Source organism: Argiope bruennichi, chromosome X2, assembly GCF_947563725.1.
Source record: "Argiope bruennichi chromosome X2, qqArgBrue1.1, whole genome shotgun sequence".
Taxonomy (NCBI): Eukaryota; Metazoa; Arthropoda; class Arachnida; order Araneae; family Araneidae; genus Argiope; species Argiope bruennichi.
The window spans coordinates 90,671,619-90,698,480 of record NC_079163.1 but is presented as its reverse complement, the minus strand read 5'-3'; the positions used below and the strand labels follow the sequence as shown (position 1 = coordinate 90,698,480).

At 29.3% G+C, this 26,862-nt stretch overlaps 1 protein-coding gene across 1 annotated transcript; it reads left to right on the top strand.

Annotated features, from left to right (window-relative positions):
* The first annotated feature begins 954 nt into the window (after nucleotides 1-954).
* LOC129960479 (uncharacterized) lies at nucleotides 955-22,979 on the top strand. Its single transcript, XM_056073944.1, has 4 exons — nucleotides 955-1,297; nucleotides 13,596-13,840; nucleotides 21,058-21,392; nucleotides 22,491-22,979. Exons 1-4 carry the CDS (start codon nucleotides 988-990, stop codon nucleotides 22,519-22,521), a joined length of 921 nt encoding a protein of 306 aa, XP_055929919.1. The 5' UTR covers nucleotides 955-987; the 3' UTR covers nucleotides 22,522-22,979.
* Nucleotides 22,980-26,862: the final 3,883 nt, after the last annotated feature.

The following is a 26,862-nucleotide window of genomic DNA, read 5'->3' as shown; positions in this document are numbered from 1 at the left end:
GTGGGATGTTAACTAAGGTAGATAACTGCGTTGTTACAAACAGGATCAACGCCGTACGTGTTTGAAATGTTTGAAGTTTTTAACAATGTGGTTCCTAAAATATTCATAAAAGATTGCTAACCTTTCAAACGGAACAAGGAGATTTGTCTAAAATACAGATAATTCACTTTTCATTCATTCATTACAAATAATTTGAATGAATAATTCATTCAAATAATTCATTTTAATACAAATAATTCATTTTTGAGATTCATCATTTTTGAAAATCAGATACATTATTTCCTATTTTTATGAAGTTTAGTTTCAGTTTACTTAGAAGCCCAAGTGATGCTAAAATTAGCATTTTTTAAACTTCTGTTAAAGGAAATAAGATAACGTGTTTAGTTTTAATATTTTTTTTTTATTTTTTATCTAATTTATTTCTTTTAATAAAAATCGAACAAACCGATGCCAAAAATTGTTCAAAGTTCAGAAATATCTCGTCCAGGACTTTCCCACGGCCGATAACAATACAAGTCTAAGAAGTCAAGAAAGCCTGTATGCAAGGGCATAAAATAACTTCATAAGCCATTGTTTAATTGAAATTTTAATTAAACATAAGATTAACATTTAGAAAAATAAACTCCTCAAAAATTTCTTTTCTTTCGGATTTTTAAATTCTCTATATTTTGTTTTTCATTCAAACCCAAACAAACCATTGTCAAAAGTTAATAAGAATCGAGAAATATTTTTCCCACGGTCAATAACAATAATTTCTAACATTAACTTTTAATGTGTGGTTCCGAAACTCCCACGATTACGAAATTCCCTGTCATAAGGATGCTACCTCTTGGGCCTCTCCGCTCTTCTTCCACCTCCTCCTCAGGAAAACGCGTGTGGGAAGCTGACGTCACCCTTTCTGGCCTCATCTCCAATCTAACCGGAATTCGGTTTTCAGTTCTCACCTCCGAGCGATCGAGTTTAGCCGCAACAGGTGACACACTGAAAATGGAGTGGAAGCATGCAACAATTTTCGCTGTACTCAGTCTCTTCTGCTTAGTAAGAATCCATGCTAAGATCGTTTATATCAATGGAACCGAAGTTTTTAATGAAAAGATTTCAAGTCATAATGTGACGACGAAATCACCGGTCCGAGCTTGGTACAGTGTCTTTAATCCAAAGAATATTAGTAATCATTCTGGACATCTGACCATTGTCCATCGGAAAGAGGATGCAGAAGAAAAGGAGGTACGGAAGGAGGTGGAAAAGTTTCAGGATCACGATCAGGAGGAATCCCAAAACGACACACTGGCGACAAGTGAGTTATGAAAATTTCAACCTAAAATATTAATATTAAATATCTATTTTAATTGCTATGATTTTTTTCCTGAAAAATCATCACTCTTACACAAATAAAGCATTCAAATTTTTAAAAATCGGACTGTCAAAAAGTTAACTTAAAATAATTTAATTATGAAAGATTCATTGGTTTAATTTTGACTTGTTTCTTATATCTTAGTCCTTAGAGTCTCCAAATTAGTATTAATGCTCCTGAGTGAATTATGAAATGTAATGTTATGCAAATGGATTTAAAACCAATGAATAGAAATGCAGCAATGTTTAGTTTTTGCCTTTTTTAAGTTCACTGTATGAATAGAAAATATTATCAATGAAGTCATATTTTATAATCATTGATAAAAACTATCGAAAAAAATTATTCTTTTTACGATAAGTCTGAACTACAATTTATTATGAAATAAATTTGTTATTAATCTTATTTTATTCTAGAAACAAATTTGAAAATGCAAAAATCAATGTGAATTTCTCCATTTTCATTATTTAGTAGAATGACAAGGTTTCTTTGTTCACACTTAAAATACTCATACGAAAAGAATATTGTCCGAAAGAATATATATATATATATATATATATATATATATATATATATATATATATATATATATATATATATATATATATATATATATATATATATATTTCTTAGCGCTTTGTCTTATTGTCATTCTACACTTAATATAGCTTAATTATCTAATGAATATATAAGCAAAAAATTCAATTTCTGAAATGAATTCAGCCTCTTAGTGGATGAACTTTCTTTAAATTGTACTTGAAATATGTAAATTATAATGTATTTAGGATTTAAATCTTCAGGAAGTCGAATATAAGGTACGTTCTCCTGAACAAAACTTGTTTAAAAAAAAGAACCTCATTATTACTTTAAAGTTTTTTTTATGGTTCGAATACACATTTTCAGTATATATGAACTGGTTCAAAATCTCAAAATTTGTTTTCAACAGTTTTCATGTGACTATCAAAGAAATCATCAAATACATTTAATATTTTATTTATACATATAAACTTCTCAGTTACGAGTTCATTTATTTATAGCGAGACAGTTATTGATGCTCAAAACTATCGTTCATTTTCTTCTCACCTTCCCCCCAAAAATCTAAAAAATAAATTTAATAAAAAAAAAAAACAGTTTCGAAACACATCTTTTCATTAGTGTAATCAGAAATTAAAAATTTTTTTCCTAAAATTTAACTTTTAATTTATAACTTATTATTTCAAATGTTGTCAATAAATCTATGTGAGAGGGATAAATAAATTCAAAAATATTGGAAGAATTTGACATGTTATTTTAAATATTTGAAACTTAGGTGTTTATTACTATAGGTTACATTTTTAAATTTTTGTCAAAATTCAACGTTTTGCTTTAATAAATTGTAAAAAAAAAAATGTATGTAACAAAATTAATCTGTAGAAAGAAAAACAGATCAATCCACACGAATGAACCATGTATATGTTAAAGTGAAAGTCTGAAATTTGGCAAATGTTGATACACTCCGGTTAATGTCAACATTCGCTTAGTTCTTTTTTGACATTCACCAGATGAATGTTGACTTTCGTTAATTTCGGTCATTGACGGTAATATATACATATATAAAGAAGAAAAAATTCACTGAATGCCGACACTGGATTTTCTGCCGAATGATTTCCATTATGGCGCACTTCTTGCGGGAAGTTAATCCGATTAGGAGGCAAAGCGCAGCTTTTAACTTATGAAGTGGGTTTTAGCTGAAGGCCAGATAACAACTAATAAAAAGATCTAAGAATATTAGATGAGAGAACGCTGTAAACTAAAATTCTTAAAATTAAATTAAAGAGCTTGAATAGTAAATGAAGCTCATTTTATGGTGCTCTATAGGACGTTTTATTCATTTTTCTTTAAGATTAAAGATATTAACTTTTTCATTCAGCACAAAGTATCAAAACTTTGCTTATTTTTGTTTCACTCTTATGCTTTTCTATAACATAATTTTATTGTATTGGCCTACAACTATAAACTTTAAACTTTATTTTATTGGATAATTGACTTGGCAATATATCTGGTGGTGTGTTATTATGTTGACCATTTGTGCACTTTTGATAAATATTATTTTATACAGGATCCCTACTTATATCCATTACACTCACCACAACGTCTAAACAGTGACAGTTTAGGCCATAAAGTTGATGTTTAGGTATATTAAAAAAGCTATGCACTACTAGATGAGACAAATTACAGTACCATCTATCGGCAAATTTTGGAAAATAGTGGTACTATCTCTTAAACAGTGAAATACTCGAGAAGAAAAGTCAATTATAAAGATATAGAGCACTCTCGATTTAGTACGAAAAAATACGTCGCGCTCATTAAAACAGAATACAAACAAATGAACAGTTGTTTGATTCTGATTTCAAAAATTATCATGTCATAAAGAGTTCAGGAAAGATACTGATACGCTTCTCTCTCTTCAGGATCATTAATTTATATTTTAAATGCTTTATATTGATCACTATATACATCTACTCTCTGGACTGGATACTGCAGAATCTTCGACAACGCTATGTTGCAGAATATGCAACTAGAAATTCGGAAATAGATTTTCAAACACACTTTTATTTATATATTTAAAAAGTAGGTATGTTTTAACTGTTTTCTATTAATCCCTAATTTATGATTTATCATTAAAAATATTATGGATTCTTGAAATCAAACTTTTTCGAAATCAAAATGTGATGGCGCCACCTTTTGGAATAAAAATTTAATTTAATGAATCGATTACAAAAATTATGTTTCGAAAATATTAAAATAGTGCTTAATTATCGAGAATATGCAAGCTTATAAAATTTCTAAACTCTAGCCTACTAAAAAGTAAACGGGGAATCGATTTCAAAAGTCAAGTTTAATAAAAGAGTCTGAAAATGGGGTAACGTGCATTTTTATTTCGTTAAAAGAAAAAAAATTAATGTAAGTTAATTGAAATTTATTTTTTGTTAACCAAATAATTCATTACCTAGCAGAAGAAATTTCATTAAATTGATTTCCTATTCACCTAATGGCTCATAAAGCGTTGCATCCCGGAAGCAAATATTTTGAGGATGTGTCATTCCATTATTATATAGATTATGCTTTAAAGTGCTTGCCTCTCCTTTGAAAAAAATTCAAATTCATATATCATGAGAATAAATATTTAATTCATACCAGAATGCTCTAACTAAAAGTATATGTTTGTTAGTTACCATAGATTGATGGGCAAAGAGTATGGTATAGTTTGATTATTTTTTTAATTTAAATTACTTTCAGGGGGGAAAATAAGTTGCAAAATGCACATATTTTAAACTGATATAAATTTAAAAAATTATGTAGCATCTCTTGACTTAAGAAATATTATTTGATTATTTCGTCATTTTAGAACTGAATTTTCTGAGAACAAAATCTGGTTATACAGAACTAATGATTGAATCAATCTGAAAAATACATATAATCAGAGTCTATCTTACTTTGATATACATTTTAAAAACTGTGCAACATTATTTTGATTCCAAGAAATATTATTTGATCATTCTGCCAGTTTAGAATTCAGATTTCTATCTACGATGATGTAGATTATGATATCGGCTGATGCAGAAGGAATTATTCTTGCATTTTGTTTAAATGCAATGTATGTATATTGTTAGTCTTATATCAGAGAAACTTAATATTTTATGAAAATACATGACTCACTTACGCATGAAAGGCACTTTATATATGCGAAAAGAATGTAGTTGGATTTGGGGGAATTTTTACTTTTTGATACATTATAGTTGAATAACTTTCGTGGGCTTTAATAATATATACCTAGAACATTAAAATCTACATACATAAATTTAACATATATTTAATCATTACTTGTGAAAATAACTAGAAACGTTGATTTTTTTTTATATTTATTTATTTAAAAAAATTCATGAGTTTCAACAATAATGTGGCATTTTTAAGCACTTTTCAAAATAAATAAATTTCTGCATAAAATGTGATTCTTAAGTAAAAACTTTTTTAATGCTTTTAACGTTATATATCATTACTTCAAACAGATTTCGAATCAAAATTCAAACTGAAAGGGCTAATATGTACTTCAATCAAATTTTACTGTAATACTGATGCACTTATAAAAATTGTGAATAAACCTCTCTATTAAGGTTTGCCCATTTACAAGCGTATGATGAGAATTTTGAGTAGTACCGTTACTTGTTATTGACCTTTTCGCCTCTGATGCTATATTTAACAGGCATAACCGAAATAAACCGAGCGGACGAAGGTTTGATACGGGTAATATATATAGAGATGAATGTCGATTATATCTAAGGATATTTTAAAGATTTTCCATGCCAAATAAAAAACTCTAGAGTATGGTTACTATTATGATAATATAATACAAATCACCGCCACAAATCATAAGATTAAGCTCCGTGGCATTTATAAGTGCATCACAACAAATTCCATTTAAAATTCCTACTCGTAATTTTGTTTTAATACCAGTCATTCGCGAATACCTGCTAATCTGGGCCTTTTTAAAATGACACGCATTAAGTAATACTCCGAGAACGAGCTCTCTAGAATTTTTTGTGGTTACCTTTAAGGGGAGAAAGTATTATCATGCTGCATTTCAGAGGTGCAAGATGTGAGATGCAATAGCAAAATATCGACTAAATTATTTAATACACGATCCGAGTCCAGTTTGCATTCAGTGATGGTATACTACTAAAGCGAAGTACCGAAAGGGTTAAAATAAAAATATATGGATGAAGTTTTATTTTAAGAAGTAATAAAAAAGGGAATTTATTCAAATTAAACAACTTCAAGAACTTTCAAAAAAGCAACTTTAAGCTTCAAAATATGCACTGCAAATTAACATCAGTAAAAATACAAATTTTAAATAATAGTATTTAAATACACATTATTCAACACTGTAGCAATGGTAGGCACTAATATCTCTTCACAATTTAAGATTCATCATTAAATTGCGATCAAAAAATTAACTTTCTGTATATTTTCATCGTATATACGATGTAAAGTTTCATTAAATACTTCGATAAACTTGAAATGTAGATGCATTTGCAAAATACGTATGTATCCATGACCAAGTAATTATTTCTATCTGTACTGCTACCTATCACAACAATTATTATCTATGAAATCTTTCAGTTATTTTTAGTTTTAAAAATTATGAATTTAATTTTCTTATATGCGAAGGCTTATTAGGTAATTAGAATATCACTGTCTATTTATAGTAAAAAAATCCAGTATCAGTGATATCTTATAGCTTAGAAAAATCGGACATTTTGATAACTTCTTCCAATCGTACTGATATTTTCTTGTAAATGTAGTTCTATAACATTATTTTTAATAATATGTGAAAGTTTCACTTTGTTAGATGTAACATTATTTTGAAATAAAACAATTTTGTGCTTACTTGCTTTTAATAAAAATGCATGCACCTTTTTTAAGGAGTATTCGCCAATTTCTTTCCACCGAGTGAAAAACTGAGCTAAAGCTATAAATAAAAATCCATATTAAAACTGATGTTTTAAATAGTTCTGACTGAGTAATCTGTTTCGAGAAATGTTTTCCTACATATAGGGCAATTAAATTCAAAGGAAACCTCAGTGGATTATTAAAAGACAGATTTCTATATTTATAAGAATAAAAAAGCGATATTGTTCCTTTGTTCGCAACCTTGAAAAGAAAAACAAAGTAGACAGCTAACAATCAGTCTTAAAATAACGATCATTCTTACACTTGTAAATCGCAATCACAAATCCCACAGTAAATGTCTGTAAACAGGTTAAGTGTATCAGAGGCGGTCACTTTAGCACTGACGTTCATACGATAGCATTCTGTGCGTGATAACCTCGGGGGAAAAAAGTTCTAAAATAAATAAAAATAAAATCAGCTCAAAATTAGATACAATTAAGCACAAAAGATGAATCCAAGTGAATGGGTGGGATTCACGCTCTTTGTCGAAACTAGTTGCCTTTTGGAAATACATAAAATACGAAACAAACTTAATGAATCAATTTCCGGAAACTGAAGTGATTTCTTGAGGCCAAACACCTTTTTACCGTCCTGACCTAGTATAGGGTACCTCCGGGGTCAGTAGCAAAAGCAGTAGGATTCGAAACTACGTGTAAGCATCCCACATTGTCTCGATCAATATTACAGCAGAATTTATTTCCTCTTTCCATGATTTTTTTTTATTATTATTATTCTTTCTTTCATTCGTGAGATATGTCAACTGACAGATGGTTCTGTCTATTAAAAACATATATTCAAATAAGATTTCTGAAAGTTATGACGTTAAAATTATAGTTGAGTGTACTTCATTCCTTTGATGTTTATTTTTTATATGCCAGTGAAGTTTTTAAAATGTCCTTAAAAAAACAAATTTCGGGCAATATCTCAAAAGTTTTCTCTTCCATGCCCTTTTTCATAATTGATAATAACTGATAACTGCCCTTTTTTTATAATTGCAAGTTAAATTCTTTCTATCTATCGTGATATGGCTATTGATGGATATTTTTTTTCTATTTAAACACTTTCCTTAACTGAGATTCCTTTAGTATTAATGTACTTTTATACGCTTTTATGCTTTTATTTTAGATTGTAGAAGGTTCGATAGATCTTAAATGGCTACACGAATTGAATACAAACGAATAATGAGTGAATAATTTTAATCAACTAATATTAATGTAATTCATTCATTAATCTATGTATAAACAAATAATTTTCAACTTTAAGTTTTTCTTTGTTTGTTTCTTTTTTCATTTTTTTTATTTTTTATTAATAAATAATAATTCCAGCGGGATAAAGTTAAGAATGATTTCTAATAAGCTTTCTAAAAAGAATACTTTTAACATTCTGGTTGACTGCTCATTGTTCGCTTAAAGATAATTTTTTCATTTCGGAGCATTGATTCGGTGATGATTTCTTCAAGTACATAGTCTGTTGGTTCACTACCATTACTTTCGTTGAAAATTTCAGTTCATAGATTGAGATGTAAGATGATCTGTGAAAAAGCGGAAACTTCCACTGATAAGAACAAATTATTAATTTTTTTAGGCAAATATACTAGACAAGTAGCAAATCCTTAATTAAATATAGATTTCGCGTTTCTAAGAAATTAAAACTAAATAAAAAGTTCTTCACGCCGGTGTTATTTTTTGTACCTAACGGGTTTTGTCGTTATTACTTGAAATTGCAATTACTTCTTGCTATCTGAATTTATATCGAACTGAGACGAAAATAATTTCGCCTATATATTTAAGAAAATATTATCATGCAGTTTTATACTATCATTAATAGACAGGTTTTCATCAGATGATAAAAATTAAAGATTTTAACCGAATTTTAATCAAAGAGATTACACTTTTAATCAACTATATAAAAGAAAAATGCGAATATTAGTAAAACTTACTAACATTTAGGCATTCAGAAATTTGACAAAGACACTGACTAATGAAATTTGCATTCATTCAAATAAAGATGAAGCCGAACCGATTTGAAACGCCATTAAAGACGACACATCTTGGTATAAATTGCTGACATACTTATGTAACTCCATAAGTGAATAAAATGTGTAACATTGTTAAGATTCCAATGGCGCGATAAACTACGGTCCAACATTTTCTCGTGTTGCAGGGGATACAACACTGCTGTCCAGTTTACGGGGCATTTGGAGTGATCTTAGTCCTATGCTAACAGTATTATCTACATTCATTGGAATATTCCTTATGTTCATCCTCCTTGAGTCGCCACTGTCACCGCTTCCTGTACCACCACTCCCTCACTCACCAGTAGGTCCTTATCCTCCTACCAACATGTACCCCTTTGGAATTCCTCCACCGAGGAATTATTATGGAGTGGGATATGCTGGTCCTCCTCGGCACGCCAGTTATCGAAATCCGAGATACCTCAAAAGGCACAACACCACAATGGATGAAGTGCTGGAGAAACTTGAAAAGGGTTTACAAATTTTAAGATCGGAGGACTTATGGAAGAATCTTTCAAGTCTGTAGTGCTGAATCTCTTTAGGTAAGAAATAATTAATACTCTTTAATAAATAATTAGTTTAGCTCTGCAATTTTGAGACGAATGGGTTAGATACCATGTATCAGGGTTTGGTAGAGTCAGTAAATCATAATATTTGTGTCCTAATCGGGATCAATTAGAAATATAAAACATGTTTTGTTTATTTGAATCGTATTAAATATTTTAGACCATAAAGAGAATCTTAGAATGCAGCACCACCAAAGAGTCTCTAATGCAAATTGTTGTGTTTCATTTTCTTATATTTCCATATTTTTCAGCCCCTTAACACCGAAATGGACATATACATTAGAAAATAACCCATGCAGATAGAAATGCATGGGAACAAATATAAATTGATAGTTATTTCAAATATAATGAATAGAAAATACTTAGAATTCTACATATTGATAATAAAATGTTATATTTGATTGTGGTGATTCAAAGTTTTTGCAATATACTCAATTGCCTTCATTTCAAAAATATTTTAATAATAAGAGCGCAATAAAACTTTTAAAAAACTGTCCTTGTCATTAAATTGACTTTATTTTAGACATTTCAGCATTAAGATTTTCAATTTTGATTTCATTAATATAAAATTTAAATAGATATCTAGATTCTATATCATTAATCTACATCCAGAGTCGCTGCTCAATTTTCACACCGTTATTTTTAGGAAATCTTATATTTTCCAAGAATTTTGTTTTGGAGCTTTAATAAAATTCTTAAAGTGGAAGTGGAATAACGAGATAATTACGGAGTTTTAGAAACTTGTCATATGGAATCTATAAAACGAATCCTATAAAGAGAAGATCCAGGTTTATGATGCTTGGAAAAGAAACTGATATCTAATTACAGTAAGTTGAGGTTGAAAGCAGGAACAGTGCAGAGCTGGAATTAATGATGTTTACAAATTAGAATGTTTGCATACGAAAAAAGATTACATTCTTTTTTTGGAAATTCTATTTACACACCAAAGGGAACTAAAGTATCTGAGTTCTTTTAAACCAATCGTTTATATTACTAACTTATTCCATTTTTTTTTAATATATGAAACGACTCTAGTTTAATAATGTGTAAAGTTGATGAAGGATTACCACATCTAGGAAGTTTTAAACTTGAAGTTAAAAAACATTTATTCCTTACATAAACCTTTGTTATGAGTCAAGTCTATTAAAATTAGAGAAGTTAATTTAGTATAATAGAACAAATGACATTCTCCTTCAGTATTAGTATAGACTTTCCAAGTGGTTATTCGTAGATATTGCAACAATATTGGCATAAATTAATGTCCAAGAAAAAAGTTGCAATTTAAAATAAAAGTATACTTACAAGAAAACATAAATTTCTCGTCTATTATTTGTTGAAAAAATTATTTATAGTTAATCAGAACCAGTTGCACAATTTTTTTCAAAATATTGGCATAAATTTTCATTGACAATGCTTGTCTTGCCAAAGTAGTTTGCCACTTTTTGCGAAATAGTCATGGAAACAAAACTTAACTGAAACATTCGTATGCTTCCTATTATATTGTAAATGAAATTACATAATATTAGAAATATAATGTTGAAGCAAATTATAATGAATAACATAATTTTTTTCGATAATTATAATTCCTGAATTACTGCAATTTATGATACGTATCTTAATTCACAAGTATGAAAGTGTGTTTAATATATTTCCAATCTTTTGTGGAATTGAATACAACTATTCACAGTTTCGTCCTTAAAAATTATCAATTTATAGAAACCCCCTCATAATTTTGCTATTCTTCGAGACCAACTGAAATTCATTTCGCTGCAGCGTCGATATATTTTTTGAATCTTAAAGGTATTCGACTGGAATCATTACATAAGTTGTCCTACATATTTGACTTTGAAGTTTAAAAAGAAAATTATGCGATGTTTCGAGCATGCGCAGTTAAAATTTATTTCTTAAAAATACTCCTATTTCCTCGGATCCTTAAAGATTTTATTTCAGATTTAATATAATACTTTAATAATACTTTTATGATATAAACTGTAAATTTCGTTTTATTTAATTTAAAGCTCTGCGTTCTGTGAAGAAAAAAGTTGCGGAAAAGTTTGGGAATATTTAAAACTTTAGATATTTCCTAATATACGTGACACATTTATGAAAAAGCCTGAAAATACTGTCCAAAGTATAGAAAACCCTGGTTGAAGATTTCAAATTAATACCTGTTTTCTTCGCAACGCGGTCAGCCAAAATGCTTTTCTCCATTATCAATGTCTGGTTAAATGCTCTGGTGACTGATTTTTCACAGTAGAATGCGAGTTCAGATGCATTTTTTACTTACAAGTCGAAGTCCAAAGATAGTCCACACCTCCAGCTTTTCTAGAGGTGTTAGGAATAATATAAAAAACCAAAAGTGCCTGAATAATTTTAATCACTCAGTGTATAATGGAAAATGTAGAATCGCAACAAATATTTTAATTTGGAACATTTTAAACTTTTTCATCGTCGATTTCTTATTGGGCAGCTAAAAATATTCAATGTATGTACAATATATGCATGCAATATAAAGTGTATATAACTGTATGAAAATGTAGTAATTAATGAAATATATATTTATTAGAACTTTTAGAACATTTTTAATTCGTATAATTGTCTTGTGAATATTAATGATAGGTATTTTTGTCGAAATATTTTTCTCAATTGATTTTTGATTCCTGATCAAATGTAAGCTGAAACTACCCATATTTGTTTTCATGGCTCCTTATCATGTATCTAAACGTGCATTAAAAAGTTCCAGCTTTTAGAATTTTACAGTTCTTGTTCAATCCAATTGTACCAGAGCCACAATTAAAATGCACATTGAATAGAATAATTTATTTTTCTAATCTATAATATAACTTGTCGAACGAGCAGGCTTTAAAATTCTTGAGCAACTTCCAGCACTTTAAATATTAGTAAAATCAAAAAGTTTGAAATGTGTTTAAATAATATTTTTATTTAAGATTTTCTTCCTAAAAATTAATTCTGTTTGATTCACTTTTGCAGCTATATTAGGATCATGAAGATAATGGAGAACTTGGAAAGGACTGAAACCATTGTATCACATCAAAAAAAAAAAAATGACTGGATATTATTTCTATATTCTATTTTCATTTTCAGAAGGAAGCATAAACTGGTTTTTTGAAACTTCATTGGTGTCTAGTTGCATACTCTACATGTAATAAAAAGCAGTGCTTTATATTTTCTACAAAGCTTGAAAATATATAGTATCTAATTTTGGTATTAAGATATATTTAATGCTGTACAATATTTAAAGGAACTGTTAAAAATGTAGTTCAATAATTTGCTGAATGTGATCGTACAATGTTTACCCCCCAAACAATGTTTTATGTGTGTGAATGTTTGTTAAAAAGAGCATACAAGTTTACCTTTTCATCAGTATTAATGTTACAGTATTATATGAAGCTATCATTTCATGTTTTAAAGGACATCTTACCGATAAATTTAGAACTTTTCTATTTATTAGGTAAAAAAAGTATCTTGAATATTAAATACACACTTTTATCTAGTAATCTATCCTCAATTATTTTAAAAATCTCTTTTTTTTTTTCTTTATTAAAAAGGATTGACTGTTGCAGGAAATTAAATGCTATTCCTTATTTTCTCATTTGTTATTTATTGTTTAATATTCAGTATATGTATGTTTAATACTCAGAAAGAATTCATAAGTTTTGTGTTTAATCATTTATTTATTTATTTATTGCAGTATTGCTTCTATGTTGTTGTTTATTTGTCTGTTTTTGTTCACCGAAGGTTTCTTTGGAAATTACTGTACATCTTTTATTTTTCGAACTTGTTTACATTGTTTTAAGGTATCATTGTTTGTAATAAATGATTAAATAAAAATTACTTTTCTAAGAAATATTGGTTTCAAGTTCCTTTATTTCATTTGAACACACATTATGTGAAGATAATTAGTTCTTACTTGTATTTAAAAAAACAAGTTTAAATAAATTAATAAAAACTATTTGAAACATATTCATTCTTGTTAATAAATTAATAACACATTCAGGTTGTTTTAGCATCTTTCATAATTAGATATTTTATTTCTGTAAAATTCTTAAATCGTGAGATTGGAGACTCTTGTTTAATTTTTTTATAGAATAAAACTAATATTGTGCATTGTTTCTCAAATAAAATAGTAATTGTAAAAATGTCCTTGAAACAGGATCAGCAAGGGCACTTGGCTTGTTTTACGTACAACGAATCATGACCGCACTGCACTTAATGGCCCTTTTAGCAGGAATTTATCTCATGATATTTGTTGTTGAACCAGTGGCTATTCCCAACCGCTACCTCGCCCAGCATTATTTCGGAGTGCCTTGGCTTCCAGAACGAAGAACTAATCCTGTTCAATCAAATCCCGCTCTAGAAACCATTGCAGCTACGCTTCAATATCTCACAGAACCAACTGTAAGTATTGTTCCTACTCAGCAAGCCAAAAATACTTTATTAATAAACCATCTTTGTTTACTAATTAACTAAATTAAGATAACCTAATAATTTAAACAAATAACAGTAAAAACTAATTATTAATACTACTAATAAGAAACATTTACGTAAAGGTGCCAAACTTTTATTAATGATCTTACTCTGTTGCTCAGAATAAAGCATATTGAAATTTACTACGCATGGGAAAAATAAGCTCAGTTTTACTATGCATGCCATGGCAAGAATAAACCCAGTTTTATTATGTATGCCATGGCAAGAATAAGCTCAGTTAATATATACTAATTAGAAGGAAAGCATAGTCATAAGTTAATATTGATTATACGTTCATCAATTATTATTAAAAATTAATTTTAACGTCCATCAATTACTAATAAAACCTGATATAGGCCCATTATTACCAACCAATTCTTTCTTACTGTGCTGGTTTCCATGGTAATCATTTCCTGTGTTTCTGATTAAACAGGCAATTTACATGATGTCACAGATACTTAATAAACATATATCATTTAATATGATGAGTGTGTTGCTAGCTAGCTATATTATTTTTTTCGCTATAACAATACGCCTACTGGATTCAAAAATTAAATTGGCGTAGTGGAATTCACGAGTGCCTCTTGAATATGAAATGATTCCATTGATTGTTACTGTGACGAGACGGAAAAGAGAAAAGCACAATTAATTTTTTAATATTTCATTATATGTTAGAAAAAAAAATCCCGCAAAACTTACATTTTATTTAAATCTTCACAAACAACCCTAAACACTTTTTATTCGTGTTATCGGAAAGGGATAACTTAATTCTTATCAAAATTGTTTTTCTTTATGTGAGATCATTATTTTGAAAAATCGCTGGGAAAGGAATCCTGTGAGTTAAAAAAAAATAATAATAAAGACCCACAAAATACATAAAAAAACAAAGCGTTGAAACTATCTTGAAGTAATGTGGGAAACAAATTTTTGCATAAAAGTTCTAGTGGCCCAGAACTGCTTTCAAAATCAATTTCTTTTAATTGATAATTTATATAAGGTCCTCTGCAAAGACAAAAACTTACTTTAAGTGCAGGAACTTTAATAATAATAATAATAATGTATGTATTTAATTTATGATATTCGTAAACTTTTAAAACATGATAAGTATTTCAGTTTTTTGGATGTTTTTTCAACTGTTCCCGTAGCAATAAAAGTAAGGAATCCTTATCACTTTGTGTGCGTTATCTGTATTTTAGTAAAGTCGAAAAGAATACGCCAAAATAGTTTTAAAGTTTGGCTTTTTTACTAGATTTTCAAAATAATCCCAAAGGAACCTCGTGATTACTATATAGGGTGTCTCAAAAACCTTGACCTTGGCTTTTACTCCTTAAATATTGATCATGGACATATACTGTAAATTACAAAGTTGTGTAAAAAAGGGTGCAAAATGCTATGAAATCGATTAAAATTTTCAGAGGATTAAACTTAAAAAAATACAAAATTTAAATTTTTATACGGACCTCGTAAAAAGAAATAAAGTAAATGCACAAAAAAAAAAGTGAGTAAAATTTGCCCCGTACTTTTATAAGGTCATGTACAAAATTTCAAAATTTTATCAAGAAAACTCTGAAAGATATGTTAAAACAAAGTTGGCGAAGGGTCAATCACAAATTAAAATGCAAATGTTTACAGCTTCAGTGCAGATGACGCGGCGCAGGAATGCATCCTAAGGAAATAAAACATGCTTCATATCTTTAGTTTTAAATACAAATTTTAAAATCTATGCTACCTGAAAAATACTTTAAAATTTTATATCATGAATTACAGAATTTAACTTAAAAATAGCACAGTCAATGAACTTATAAAAAAATTTGTGTAATCTTTCCTTTAAGTTATTATTTCTACAAATTTTTAATACTTTTGAACCAATAAATCATAAAATCATTATTTATTTATTCAATCATTACTTTCGCTGTTAATTTGTGTACGACCCCTAAAACACGAGCATCCCACATGGTTTTTCCGCTTTGTGAATTCATATCCAGACATTGAAAAGTGGTTTAAGTCAGCATTTATGTAGTTTCATATCTTTGAGACTTTTTGTGATAAATTGCTGAAATTTTGTACTTGACCTTATTAGAGGATGGGACACATTTTACTCATTGGGCATTTTCTGTACATGGTACGTATAAAAATTTAAACTTTGTATTTTTTGAAGTTTAATCCCCAGAAAATTTTAATCGATTTCATAACATTTTACACTTTTCTTTATGCAACTTTGTTATTTACAGTATATGACTATAATCAATATTTAAGGAATAAAAGCCGCGGTCAAGGTTTTTGAGATACCCTGTATATGTGACATTAAAAATTTCTTTATTCTTATTCTCTTTAAGTTTAGAATTGGTTTTCATATCGATGGTTTTAGAAAAAGGGAATCAATTCATGAATGGTGTTCATAGAATCGTCCTGAATCATTAAAAATGGAATAAACTTATCAATCAAGTGAATAATAAAAATTTATTTAAAAATCATTACAAATTAATAAATAACAAGTTTATTTTTTCTAGATTTTTATGCGAAAACATTGTCTAAAAATAACAATCGCACAAAGACCGCTTTTACAATTACCAGTGTGAGAAAAGAATAAATATTAATTCTATTCTTAAATAAACAATTTCAAATTAAAAAAATGTAGGAAATAAAATAAAAAAAGTTTGCAGTGCAGTATTAACCTTCGTTTCTCTTTCCAACTAAAAAAATTTTACTTTTTCTTTTATAAGGTTCCTATTCGTTAACTTTTCTGTCGTTTTCCTATGATTACGTACTGTCGAAGAAATCAGACAAGAGAGAGAAAAAAAAATACAATGAATTATAGAAATAATAAATACAAGGTGGATGTAATTAAAGTTCCACTTTGAAATCATCATAAAAAGAAAACTATAGGACCAAATGTTATCAAACTTAGTAATAGTTTAAAGAAGGTCATAAGAATTTCTTTTGCACCAAAAAAAAAAAAAAAAAAAAAAAAATCCAAAACTCACCACCAGGAGGGGAAATGGAGCTGCATGCAGTATTGTTAAACAAAATAAGACATGCAGACATCGGTTTAAAATGTGTTTAATCGTTTCTGAAATGTGTTACAAAACATGTTCAATGTGGCATTTATCATTTTTTGAAAGCAAGTTAAATAGCATTACTGCATTCTGATCAAGAGCTCTTAACATATCCCTCGGCGTATTCCTGTTACTGAATGATACCTTTGCAAAGCACGCCAATCGATGTTACTGCATTCATAATAACATTTAATGAAAAAAACATGGTTTTGCATGGTTAGAGACATTGTCGATTCGTAAAAATGAGAACTCTATCAAACAGGCTCACTTTTATATGGAAAACCAAACGACGTGTAAAGCGCATCTGCATAAATCATTTGCCCCTTCCTGCCGTAAGCCAACTACAACACACTGCGGTTTTACAAATTTCCACAGTTTCGTTTCAGAAACGATTAAACGCATTTTAAACCGATGACTATACGTCTTATTTTGTTTAACAATATTGCATACAGCGCCATTTCCTCCCCTGGTGGTGAGTTTCTGACCCCTCCTCCCTTTTCTTTTGGTGGAAAAGAAATTCCCATAACCTCCTTTAAACTTTTACCAAGTTAGATAACACTTGGTCCAGCAGTTTTCTTTTATGGTCATTTCAAAGTAGAACTTTAATTATAACACCCTATATTTTAACATTTGTTGTATATATGAGTTTTTCCATTTGTGTCAAAACATCAGCAAAAAATAGCATGGAATAGCGACATCTTTTCCAAAAGCTAAATTCTTTTCTTCGTGTAACACATAAGTAAATGCATTAAAAGGTATAATATCAGAAGTTTGGCATATTCACAAATCTTTTAATTAGATCTTTAATTAATCTTTACTCTTAAACACCGAAACTTGTTAATAAACTGAAGAACGCAGATGATAAATTGATTCTAAAATAAAATAATAAAATGATCCACAAGAACGATAATAAATTAATCGGAAAGAAATAAAATAAAGAATTTCCCACGAAACAATAAGTAATAGAATGTGCAGCATGCCTCTGTCATTTCAAACATTCCTGGATGGGGAAAGAATATTTCGGTTCCTTCTACTTTTTTGTTCAAAATTATCGTATACAGATGAAAATTTTCACACTCCTAAGAATTAGGTTATGTTGTTGTTGCTTGTCCCCCTTGGATTGAACACCAATTCGAACCACACCCAAGAGATCGGGAAAAGAGGGGTGCAGTAGCTTCTGAGGGTAATGACCCCAGGGCAGAAGTCTGACTTTAGCCGATATGAAAATGACATGCACACGCTCGCTTGCACAGCCTCTTTTTATGGGGGGGGGGGGCTCTTTCACGCACATCACAGATAGAGCACAGGGTAAAGAACAACCAGGCCCGAACCAGAACTCGAACCCGGGACGCCCAAATCACGGGAAGACTTGTTACCCCTAGGCCAGGACGCCGGCAATTGTGTTTTGAAATATAATAGATCAAATACGAAAGATAAATGAAATAGAAAGCAAAAATGAAGAGAAATGTGTGGTATTTGAAAATACAATAAAAGACGTGAGACAATAAACATCTGAATACAATCAACAATTTTCTGACTATTTAAATCAAATACAGTTAAAAGCTAATTCAGCTAAAGAAGCGAGTTAAAAAAAATTAGTTCAATTTAGTAAATAAAATTACGTTTTTTAAAAATTCCTTTTTTTAAATATACGAGGGCTGTATAAAAAGCATCCGACCTTTTATTTTCCCTCGCATACAGTAATGATGTTAGGAAACCGCCACTAGAAGGTGACGACACCTTAATGCTTAATGAACATTGCTTATTCTTGAGTTTTTCTCCTCGTACAAGAATATGAATCGCTGACTAGTGAGTTGCTCTTATACGTGAATTGAGCAAAGACACTGCATCAAATTCTGACAAAAGCTTGGCAATTCTCAAAATTGGTGTAATTGAAAAGATGATTTTTTTTGAATTTTTAAATGATGTAAAAGTCATTTTTATACTGTCATATTTTCGGAAATTATCGCAGAAAACCATAAAATTTTGTTTAATTATTAATTAACATTTAAAAAAACGTTCTTAGGTGCATACTACATCCTCTAAAGTAGGAATGTATCAAGTTTGGTGGCTCTAAGTTAAACAGTCTGACCTGTTGATTACCAGCACATACACACATTCATAAGAAAAAGTTTGAGCGTTAGTGAACATTTCGAATAGAGAAGATCCCACTATCAAAAAGATAAAATTCTTTATGTTACTTTCATAAGAAAAAGTTTGAGTGCTGGTGAACATTTTGGATCGAGAAGATCCCACTATCAAAAAAATAAAATTCTTTATGTTGCTATATATTTACATCTAAAGTGCTACAATTAATAAGTTTTTTATTTCTTAAGCTACCAAAGTGCATGAGATTTTCTACTACAATCTTCGTTAATTAATATGTGACAATCCGATCCAAGATATTCTTAAAAGGATAACAACCCATATAGAGGATACATCTTCTAGTGTATTACAAAATAAAAGCAGAAATGAAACTCTTAATTATATTAAGTTAATGACCAAAAAAGCAATTCTTTTTTATCTTAATTTTAATATTGGTAAAAGCACGGGATTGAATATTTTGATGGATGTGTTTGAATTTCACCAAAATATGTAAAGTATGGTCACTGATTATGTATTAAATTAAATTTAAAATATTGATTGAAAATGAAAAAATTATATAAATTATACATAAATGAAACTGATATGATTAAAAAGGCAATTTATGGTGTTTTCCTTATTGGCACAAAATGCCCAACAACATTGTTACGATATCTTCACGATACTGACCGGCATTTAAAATATCGAAAAATATCTTGGAAATATCGTACATTATAGTATACTATCTGTATAGCATACTATATGCGTATATTATAGTGTACTATATGTATAGAAAAATCTTGTAATATAGTGCACTTATATGTACACAGCATAGTGTACATTATTTTAACCCTATGATATTGTGTTCATAGGGTTAAAATAATTAGATAAATAAGATAATTAGATTATCCCTCTCTGAGAAAGAGTCATCTAATTATATAGATGGTCCAGTACAATTAGATAGTAGATGTGAGTTACAAGTGAGCCAAGCTGCAGACAACATATTAAGCCAATTTTTCCGCTGGGTGAAAACTTTTATTTCGCCTATTTCTATCTTCTTGATTTCTTTTACATTTTATTTCTTCTGAATGAATGAAGTTTTCAGCGATTTCTCTTCCAAGCATTTCTTATAATATTTTGTAACTCCATTAATAGCAAAGTGAAGCGATGAATTAAATGCAATTGTAAAAACAATCAATCAAACCGTCTGAAGCCTTCCCATACGAAATTTGTTTACATTTGACAGTTGCTATTCGATAAAAAGTAATATCAGCAGTAATGGAAAATCTTTAGAGTTTCCTCGATTAAGGACGAAAGCTTTAATTAGTAAGAACTCTTAGAATCAGTCAGAAATAACGATAACATTCCTCCATCCAGAGATTGGCATATCCTGTACTTTAAAGAAAATTTAATTTCATAACAAGTCCCTTTTGATAAGACGGTTAGTTCTGACCCCAATGGAAATTGGGAAATAAAGAAATTCCATTCAGTTCCACAGTTATTAAAATGGAAATTATTAAAACTAAATAAAATTCTGCTGATTGTTTTAAAGTTAACTATTATAAATTTCAGCCATAAAGTAAACTCATTAGACCATTATCATATTGTAATATACGTTTTTATTAAAATCCCTTTAAAAATAATTTAAATAATTTTAATTAAAATTGATTAATTTTTATTAAATTCGATTAAAAATTTTTTTTATACAGTATGATCTAAATTAAACAATTAGGGCGTAGACAACTTCTGTCCACAACTATAGGCTAGATAGCAACCAAATTTTATACACATATTCTCCAGAGTGTACGATTTTGATTCTAGAAGAAGAAAAGTTCACGTTTTAGCCGACAGAGGAAAAATATGAATTATTTTTTCCGTCTAAAATAAAATGAAAATCAATAAGAGTATATTTCTGTAGGCATATTAAAGACACTAATATTATACGAGTTATTTTAATTCATGTCATGACACATGATTGATATTCAATTTAAAACTTCTTTTTTCTCCCAGGTTTTACAGCGGAAAGATTCTGAGGTTTCGCAAAACAAAAGTCAAAGCAACTTTTATAATATGAACAGGTCTGTGCCTTCCTATCCATTTTTGTTATCCAACTATAGTGAAAAGCCTCTCTCCCTGCAAGCTGCTCACAGTAAGTCCCCTGTGACAGTTACGAAACTCAACAGAACCACTGCCCATCACTGGCACCACTGGTCTCCGCCGACTGTCATAAGACAAATACCGAAGGAAATAATATCAAATGGAACAGTTCGATGGAGCTCTCTGATTTCAAAAAATGGCCAAATCATCAGAAATGAAGCGAAGTCTTGGACAACTGGAAGTGTAAAGTAATTATGAGATTTTTAAATCAAATAATAAACTTTAAAGGTAGCCAGGTATACTAGAAACCATTTTTATAATAGAACACCAGGTCGTGAAATTAAAAGTCGCCAGCTACAGGTTTGAAGCTGACATACTCTCTAAAGTGAGAGCAAATGCTACAATTGCAGGACTTGTTTAGATATGATAAAATGACTGTTCTTCTTCTTTTAAGTTGAATACAAAAAATGCACTTTAATATATAAAAAAATAATGAAATGTTTCTTTTTATTTTGTTGGAATAGATTTGAAAAACATTCATTTTTATTTCGTTAAATTAGATAAAGCTCCGCTTTCTGAGAAGCCTTGAAAAAGTTTTAATGAACTTAATAGCAATAATTTTATTTTCCATTCAAACCAAGATTTATTTCTCAATCTATTAACTGATCCTAGTCTGAATTTCTCAATAATGATTTCAGATTATATGTTCCTTGTTATCTATTAAAAGTATTTTACAAATCACGATTATTTCAAGTTAGTTTGTAGCTAACTAGTGAGCTGTGTAAATTTAAACTAAACTTTTTAGATCTTCTTAAACCCTTAAAACACTCAATTAGATTTCCCGAAAAAATGAGGTTCTAGTAAAACTTTAACATCATTCAGCATATTTTAAATACGTTTCTGTACCTTTATAATTAAAGTAAATTCCTGTAAAACCGTTCTCATTATGGGGAATCTTGAAGTAAGGGAAATTTATCTACACAAGAGTCGTATTTTAAATAAAGGTTGCCGTACTGCGAGATTTTCTATAATGTGCTTTTTTGCAATGACCGATATTTTTACCATGCTATATGAGAGCTTGATATATTTGATTTTCCTTTTATTTAAGTGGACTTTTAACACAACTACATAATAAATCCTCATGAAATATATATGTATTGTACTTTTTAATACGATTTGCATCTAAATTTTCCAATTATGAGTTGAATTAATATAATTACTAAAATTAATATAATTTGTGATAGATTAGTTTAATACCAGTTATGTAAGAGGGGCTGCATAAGAATCAAATACTATATAATTCTCAATGAAAAATTAATTAATTCTGTGTATGTTTACTTTTTTAGATCTGTACATCGATCAGAACTTGCCCACTGAAATGGAACGATTTTATGTCGCTTATTCGAAGATCTTTGGCAGAGAAATAAAGTCAAGAATAAGAAAAGAAAACAGCTTTTATTTTAGCACGTTAATAGGAAAGGCAACCTCAAAGGAAAGAACCTTAGAGGAAATTAGCATTCTGTTTGTCTTATTTTATTGTTTTCCTCGAAATCCATCAGAAGAAATTGATGTTTTCTCAATTAGAATATTTTTTTAACTCGGATTAACAACTAGTCCCTCCTAACTTTTAGTTTAGCTACCAGTCTGTGATATTTATTCTGTAAATATATTTATTTATACACAAGGCTTAAATCCGTAGCAATAATTTATGGTGACTGTGATAATTGTCTTAACTACCTAATTTATTTCCCAAATAAAATATTTATATTTTACATATTAATATTATAACAGTGTGATATATATGTATATGGTTTTGAAATACTTATTCATTTTGTTTGTCGAACAATTTCCATATTACAACTCATTTTTCTTCACAATTAATAAACATTTCTTTTAAATAGAATGATTTCTTTTATTTAGCTTGCTCTTTGCACTTGTACGTCGAATCTGACTCGTCACTCTAATTTATACATCGTTTTCATATTTCTGTTAGATTATTGTGAAAGACATATAGCAAACACTCTTTGATTAATTTTCAATAATTAAAGCAAATTAATAACAGTATTTTTTAAATTTTCTAAGCATTAATATGAATCCTTACATTTCCACGTATATAACTGTGTCTCCTAATAATTTTCCGAGTATACAAGGGATTAAGTTTACAATATCTATATAAAGTTATGAAGAGTAGGAATAAAAGCAAGGTTAGAGTGTTTTTCTGCTATTAGCTATTAGTTAGACTATGATGGAAGTCCACGAGCATACATTCGAAATTACATTTCAAAGAATCGTATTAGAGTCTCATCATTCTGACAATACTAACGGCGAAACAATTCTTCCAAATAATTAGATAAAACAATAGTACACCACACTAAACAAGTAGCACCATAGAAATTAAAGCGCCACCGATGAAGTATAGCAGAATTAATTACTCTTCCATATCCACACTAAATGTTCAAAAATCAATGTATATGGTAGCATATTACGAGGACTTTTTTTTATAGTGAATATTGTATAAACACTTTCTTAATTTGGAAATTGATACACATATGTCAAGACATCTCTTCACTAAGATGGATTTTCTTCTGGTTTATTTGAAATAAAATTGCACGACCCAAAAGCCACTCCTTGTCTCCTTATATTTATACAAATGTACGTGCAACAAATATGTAAACAAATAAATCTGTTCTAAGCAATTAAGGAGGTATTAAAATATTTCCAAAGCACCCCAATACCTTTTACTGCCATGTAATTAGAAGGAAAAAAAACCGTTAATAATAAGTGACTTGTCTACTCAAAATCCAGCAGTAATACAAAAGATATTTCTCAAGAGCTGACATACATTATCTGTTCGAAACCGCAGGAGGGGTTTTCCTTTGACTTTCTCGAATATTTACATTATACGACACATTTTGTATTCAACCTTATGTCGTGAAGAGAATCAAGTACATACTTTTGAATTTTTCCGATCGTCCTATTGAGTCCAGTATGCACAGTTTTGATGTTAAGATTATATGCTATAATTCACTTATCACTTTTATTGTATTTGAAGGCTAGTGTGTTCACAAACACAAGGACAGCCTACCCAATTGATACATATGATTAAAAATTAGAGATGTATTTATAATTTTGGAGTAAAGATTGCATACCAAAATTCACTCATCTTGCTTGTAATGATTAGGAGTAATCGTACCGACATGTGAATTAACGAGATAACAGGCAGTTCGAAAGAAGGCGAATCTTTTTATACACATCTAGATTTCTAGTAATAAAACCAAATATCAAATGTCATCTACTTAGCTTGCTGCGCTTTGGGGTCACCATGCTCTTATACACACTCATTGATACATACTTGAATTTTCTTCTAATCAGTTTCAGTCAAAATTTGCTGGAAATGTATAATTGTGGTTTAAAGAATGTAAACTAAATTTCACTCGTCTGTCTGGCCGCGTTTCTCAGTGATTATGTTCGCCCATCTTTAAAAAGAAAGATTCAGGGAGTTTAAATAAATGCATAGATTCCTAAAATTAGTACACTTTCTTTTTGTAAGAAGGAAACAGAAAACTCTTAATAGACAAAAATTTAAATTCCGAGTAAAACGTCTAATTTTTTTGCATATTAACAGAATATAAAAACGCAGTATTTAATATTTTCTCAGGCTACTAAAATTAGAGAATTGTATTTAAGAGAATACATCGAGAAGATAATTTCGCAAAAGCTTACAAATCGTTATTCCTCTTATCGATTAAAAACGCTTTACAAAATATGTCTATTTTCCTTCTGTTTTGTTAAACAATTTCATGTGAACGATTGATTAAAGAGATTTAAAGAAAACTATTTTAGAACTGTGAGTGGCAAACCAGAAATATTTCCTTCGCCCAAAATTAAAGCGGAATACAAAATAAAAATCATGGGAAACAAGGTAGGTAGGAGAAAGGGAGGACGTCAGTTAGTAATTTCTTTTTATGATAAAAATTGTCCCGTAGCTACCCTTAGAAGACAGTTTCTCCTTCGTTTAGCGATACTTCATGATGCAAAATGGGCACATTTATTGTCACGAAGATATAAAGAACTATGCTGTTAGTTTAAACACAAAAATTCGATTTATTAGGGGGAAACAACTCACAACAACACTTGAGTAAGTATTTACCCATAAGTGATGGGACTCAGCTTTTACACATATATAGAATGTTCGAGGACGATTCAATCTCAATATTTACGAAAAATCAAGAATCTTCATGAGCTTAGATAAACAATAGATAACATTTTAAATAAAAAGAATTCCATCATTTGGATAAAACACCGTGGCTGGGATTCGAATACCGGATCAACCAATAGAACTGAAACGATCTGCCAACTGAGTCACGGCGACAGCTAGTTATTCTTATTTGTGCGGCAATATGAGTTATTCCTTACTGGGAGCTACACAGCCCAAGGTTTTAATTTCACACTCTACGGATCTTTAAGAGTTCCAAAAGACGTCCTGCTCTTACAGACAATTATAGACTGCAACTTAAGAAAATTTTAATATGTAATCGTCTGAGAATTTGAATTACAAAAGAGAAAAAAAATCGATAAATATTGCAAAATAAGCTAATATCTGATGTAGGGAATGCTTCAGAACTAACAAGTGAGCTGTCATTGTTAATAATAAATTATACGTAATTTCAATTTGATATGTCTCATTGAAATCTGTTGAAACGATCTAAAATAACGAAATCCAAAGTTTCAGAGCTTGAGCAGTCTTAATCGCAAAAGAAAAGTGAAACTTTTCTGTTGTTGTTTAAAACATTATTTTGTCAATATTATTTCATTAAATATAATAAATAGTACCAAGATATATATATATATATATATATCAGGATTGCCACTCAAATCAGGAAAAAGAAATTTCCTGAGTTTTCCCTGTTTTTTCATTGTACGTATACGAAGAAATGCAAAAACAGCATTCATGTTCTAATTATAATGCAATATGATTTTAAGGCCTAGTAAAAGAAAGGAAAGAAAGCAACAATTTAACATTATTTGAAATAATAGCATATTAAAAGAATTTTGATATTTATATACAAAAAAAAAATTTCTCCTTATTTATTATCTAGAAATTAGCAAGACAAAATGTATACATTAAGGGGGGAGGGATATATTACCTTTCATGTTCTTTAATTGTAAGTCACAAAAAATAAAGAACTCAGGTGCTACAAAACGCAAAACAGTTTTGTTGTCATGATACAAATCATTTAATGATTACTTAACAAAAAGAAAAAAAATATTACGAAGCAAAATTACTTTTTATTCATTTTTGCTAATTCTTGTATTTGGGCATGAATTTCCGCAGATTTTTCCTCTATCAGTTTCATGGAGAGGTATAAATAAGGTACGACATTTTTATACTGCCTAATGTACACTTTTTAGCTATTTCACTTTCAGTGAATATATGTGAAAATATTTCCGATATATCATTGAATGCATTAAAGGGCGAATGTGACGCAACAAGTTATAATGTCCATAAAAATTCAGCTTTAAATGATAGACGTTTTCAGACTTGGCGTATCATCTTCTCCTTCATTCCTTTTAGATACAAAGTTTAATATTAATTATGATGACTCTTTTAAACTGAAACGCAATTTTGTTTCCCTTTTATTGTATTGACTAATAAGTTCCTTTTTTCCCATATTATTTCGACTTATTATTTTCACACAAAGCGAGCAGTACGCGACA

Bases quoted from the DNA above. Each gene is read 5' to 3' on its own strand.
- LOC129960479 (XM_056073944.1), top strand. From the start codon at position 988: ATGGAGTGGAAGCATGCAACAATTTTCGCTGTACTCAGTCTCTTCTGC. The intron at 13,841-21,057 runs GTAAGTATTGTT...TTTTTCTCCCAG, and splicing joins AATATCTCACAGAACCAACT to GTTTTACAGCGGAAAGATTC. The intron at 21,393-22,490 runs GTAATTATGAGA...TTACTTTTTTAG, and splicing joins TGGACAACTGGAAGTGTAAA to ATCTGTACATCGATCAGAAC.